General features: G+C 41.5%; 1 protein-coding gene across 1 annotated transcript; it reads right to left on the bottom strand.

Annotated features, from left to right (window-relative positions):
- Positions 1 to 617: 617 nt before the first annotated feature.
- On the bottom strand, positions 618 to 3,901 carry LOC115196975 (3-oxo-5-beta-steroid 4-dehydrogenase). The gene is made up of 8 exons (XM_029758057.1): positions 3,722 to 3,901; positions 3,074 to 3,241; positions 2,731 to 2,847; positions 2,484 to 2,561; positions 1,955 to 2,077; positions 1,569 to 1,844; positions 1,144 to 1,226; positions 618 to 1,057 (listed from the first exon to the last, which is right to left on the bottom strand). Exons 1-8 carry the CDS (start codon positions 3,812 to 3,814, stop codon positions 1,015 to 1,017), a joined length of 981 nt encoding a protein of 326 aa, XP_029613917.1. The 5' UTR covers positions 3,815 to 3,901; the 3' UTR covers positions 618 to 1,014.
- Positions 3,902 to 4,728: the final 827 nt, after the last annotated feature.

Here is a 4,728-nt window from a genome sequence, read left to right as displayed (position 1 = left end):
TGGACTCTACAAGGTGTCGAAAGCGTCCCACAGGGATGCTGGCCCGTGTTGACTCCAGTGCTTCCCACAGCTGTGTCAAGTTGGCTGGATGCCCTTTGGGTGGTGGACGATTCTTCATACACACGGGAAACTGTTGAGCGTGAAAAACCCAGCAGCGTTGCAGTTCTTGACACACTCAAACTAGCGCACCTGGCACCTACTACCAAAGACACTAACATATTTTGTCTAGCCCATTCACCTTTTGAATGGCACACAGACGCAATCCATGTCTCAATTGTCTCAAGGCTTCAAAATCCTTCTTTAACCTGTTTCCTCCCCTTCATCTACACTGATTGAAGTGGATTTAACAAGTGACATCAGTAAGGGATCATAGCCTTCACCTGGTCAGTCTATGTCATATAAAGAGCAGGTGTTCGTAATGTTTTGTGCACTCTGTATAACAGAAAACGATTTTCTATTGAATTGTTGCTTCTACCCTATTGCACCCTATAGGTTAGTGTGTCAGATAAACATTGATTGGTTAGGGTTAATGGTTAGGTAGCCTGGCCTGAGTAGCCGTCTGTTTCTACTCGCTTGCCAACTACTTGTCACACTCGACCAGTGTTCCCACTTAGAAGTCAGCTTGAAGTGCATTTATTGGTCGATAAACAAACACTAGTGGCAGTGATGTATTAACAGTGTTATGAGACTAGTGTTACATATCAGAATACTTCAGCATATTTGGGATCCTTCAGCAGTCTCCGGTTATTATACTTTTTTTAATGAGTTAAATACAACTAAAGCGCAATAGGGGTTGATTCTCAAACAGTTTTTCATGTGAACTGGTCATTGGTTTTCATTCATTGTCAAGTAGAGCCCCCTAGTGGTCTTTTGATGAGGGGTACTGCCTCACAAAATGACAGAATTAACTCAAAGAAATGCAGGCTACGACAGTATGGTTCCACACAAAAAAAATGAAACATGTTCAGTGAATTTGTCAAGGGTACAGGAATACATGGAGTTATATAGCCAGGCTTAATATTCATCCAGAAATGGGTATTCAGGATGGTCACTCCACCTGTTGGAAAAAGAAACAACACACTGTATCAACACCTAAACATAAAAACTGACTCAATATTGTAGCTACTAAAGTGCAATACTTACATTAAAAGCTCCACAAAACGGATGTCTTTGTTCAGCCCTTCAATTGCTTTCATTTCATCCTCAGTGAGTGAAAAGTCAAATATCTATAACAGAGTACAAAAAGGGGTTATATTTGAAATAGGTCACCATGCAGTATACACTGAGTGTACAAAACATTAGGAACAGCTTCCTCATATTGAGTCGCATCCCCTTTTGCTATCAGTGGTGGACCATTCTTAATACACAAGGGAAACTTTTGAGCGTGGCACCTACTACCATACCCCGTTCAAAGGGACTCCAAAGTGGATTTAAAAAGGGATTAAGGGACCATAGCTTTCACCTCGATTCACCTGGTCAGTCCATGTCATGGAAAGAGCAGGCGTTCCTAATGTTTTGTACACTCAGTGTATATTAGTGGTTGTTGACTATGTTAAATTCAGTTGAACCTGAAAGTTGTCCTTGATCCTGTGAGCGCTGAAGCTTTTGGGGATGACCACCACTCCTCTCTGGACATTGAATCGCAGGGCCACCTGAGCACTGTTCTTTCTGTACTTCTTTGCTATGGACACCAGGACCTCATCCTCTAACAGAGGAGGGCATTTCAGGTTCACCCAGGAGGCATCCCTTGAAGTGCCTAAGGGGCTGTAGCCGACGATCACAATGTTATTCTGACGGCAGTACTCAAGCAGCTTGGGCTGAGTGAAGTATGGATGGCACTCGACCTGTATTGAAAATATATACAGCACTTATTAGTTATGTGCGCAATTCTCAAATGAGGATTTCCAAATGTAGTTGCATAAGCATCTCAGCATTGAGAGAGAGTATGCCCCACCTGGTTGGACACAGGTCTGTGTTTGAGGCCAGGCTTTCTCAGTAGGAGCTCCAGCTGTCTCCTGTTGAAGTTGGAGACTCCCAGAGATTTGACCAGCCCTGCATCTTTGCAGGCCTCTAAAGCCTGTTGGAAGAGAGGAGACTTTAAAATATGTCCATTCATACTGATTTACCAGAATGAGAGAGACATAACCCAGAGAAAAGCACAATACAAATTCTAGAGACTGTGGAGAACGTTGGAAAGAGGTTAACTGCCTATTTATGGCGTTGTCCTTGACACAGAGATTAGAGCCAAGGCCATTGCAATTGAATTGATATTTGTGCCCAGAATATTTACTCTGGGTTTTGTATATAGGCTAGTGCCTACGCTGTTCTAATACTCTGTAATAGATTATCTGCCTTATACTGTTCATTATAACCACCCCATAAGTATGTTGATAGTTGAGATTCCTTCAGCTATTCTAAACACAATTGATTCTGATAATGAGACGAAGATGCAGTTGGCTATGGGCCTGGAAGACAGAACTCACCTCCCATGTTGCACATAGGTCTGTCTCATGGTAAATATACCGCCCATCCTCATATTTAGGATAAAACTCTGCACCAGGCTGAAATTGAGATACCGTGATAAGAATGACTGACACATCTGAAACATTTTGAGTTGACTTAAAATTAGTTCATGATAACTTTTTTGAATTGGTCTTTTACATTGGCCTTTAATGGTGGGTGCAATTTCAAACTGACGACTGTAGACTACAGTAGTTACAATCGGTTAACCTTGAATGCAGTGGGCATCTCGATAATGTATAGATCCACATAGTCCAGTTCCAGGGCCTTCAGTGTCCTCTCTAAGGCAGGCCTGACGAGCTCTGGAGGGTGGAAGGTGTTCCATAGCTGAGACAGGTAGAAGTTTACAGGACAAAGATTATCGCCTATTCCTGGACAAAAATGCACTTTAAATTGGGAATCCCCATTGAGCATGCTTCTAGTTCTGAATCAAGGACTAGGCATCTGTGCCAGTGTAACCGGCCCTTAAAATATAGACCTACTATGGTCCTGTGATAGAAAGTTTTAAGGGATGTTGAATTGTGTAAATGAACCAGCAATAAAACAACTTCACCTTTCCACAGTAAAAGATGTCTTCTCTTTTGACAGTTCCATCCGCAATTTTATCTCTTATGGCTTGACCTACTTCGTGCTCATTGAAATACACCAAAGCCCCATCAAAGTGTCTGTACCCAACATCTATTGCATGCTTCACACAGTTTAACGCTGTGCCTCTGGGTGTCTGTCAAAAAACAGAGTTAAGAAAGTGAACTTACATGAAAGAAATAAGTCAAGTTGATTTATATCTTAAACTTAGAGACATTAGGTAGGCCTACTTTATTTATTGCTAGTTAATGTTTAACCAGTCAATCACAGCAGTGAACATGGACTTTGTGCTCATATGAACATGGACTCATTTGATCTTTGATCCTCAAAACGCATTCTAGTTTACAGGTGGTTGACCTCGTCCCCAGGCTAAACGTGTCTGGGACTGAGATTAACAAGTGGCCTGCCTGTCAGTGAGAAATCCTAATTATGTTATCCAAATCAGACTGTCAGGTATATTCTTGAAAAATGTGAAATTCAAACATTGCTATTCTTGAATACTCCACAAACAATGTCATGTGAAGTTTTTGTGCTGGAGTACATTTTGTCAAATCTTTTTTTCCGCATGCACCTGGTGTTCAAACTGCTCTTTAAAAAAAAAAAAGGTTTCCCTTACCGTTCGTGGGTCTCCATAAGTCCCCAGTCCAATTAGGGGAATCCGGTTCCCATCACTGAGGGGAACACTGTGTTTCTCAGCAGTCAAGTTCATCTCTGAGTCTGCAGGACTATGGGAGAAGTGAGGCTAGGGCTTCTTTATATAGGAAACTTAATGGCTAATGTATTACTGAGCTACCTTTGATCCAGAGTGCAAAATTACCCGTCCAGCGCACAGTGCTCTGCTCTCTGTGTCACTGTACAAAATGGACCAGAAAACCCAGGGGAGAAGGACTGCCCCCTCTCATTGAAGCCATAAAGTTCAAGGCCAACTAGGGTAGTACAGGATAATGTTTTCAGAAAGCAGGATCCCCCATTATAGTGATATATTCAAAGTTTTTTCTTTATTTGTACTATTTTCTACATTGGAGAATAATAGTGAAGACATCAAAACTATGAAATAACACATTTGGAATCATGTAGTAATCAAAAAAGTGTTAAAAAAAGATTATTCAAAGTAACCAACCTTTGCCTTGATAACAGCTTTGCACGCTCTTGGCATTCTCTCAACCAGCTTCATGAGGTAGTCACCTGGAATGCGTTTCAATTAACAGGTATGCCTTGTTAAAAGTTAATTTGTGGAATTTCTTTCCTTCTTAATGCGTTTGAGCCAATCAGTTGTGAAAAGGTAGGAGGGGTGTACAGAAGATGGTCTTTTACCAAATAGGGCTAAGTCCATATTACGGCAAGAACAGTTCAAATAAGCAAAGAGTATCGACAGCCCATCATTACTTTAAGACGTGAAGATCAGTCAATCCGAGATGAAACTGGCCCTCATGAGGACCACCACAGGAAAGGAAGACCCAGAGTTACCTCTGCTGCAGAGGATAAGTTCATCAGAGTTACCAGACTCAGAAATTGCAGCAGAAATAAATGCTTCACAGAGTTTAAGTAACACACATCTCAACATCAACTGCTCAGAGGAGACTGCGTGAATCAGGCCTTTATGGTCAAATTGCTGCAAATAAA

Source organism: Salmo trutta, chromosome 7 (assembly GCF_901001165.1).
Source record: "Salmo trutta chromosome 7, fSalTru1.1, whole genome shotgun sequence".
Lineage (NCBI taxonomy): Eukaryota > Metazoa > Chordata > Actinopteri > Salmoniformes > Salmonidae > Salmo > Salmo trutta.
Note: the sequence above shows the minus strand (reverse complement) of the source record. Positions and strands in the feature narration are given on the sequence as shown.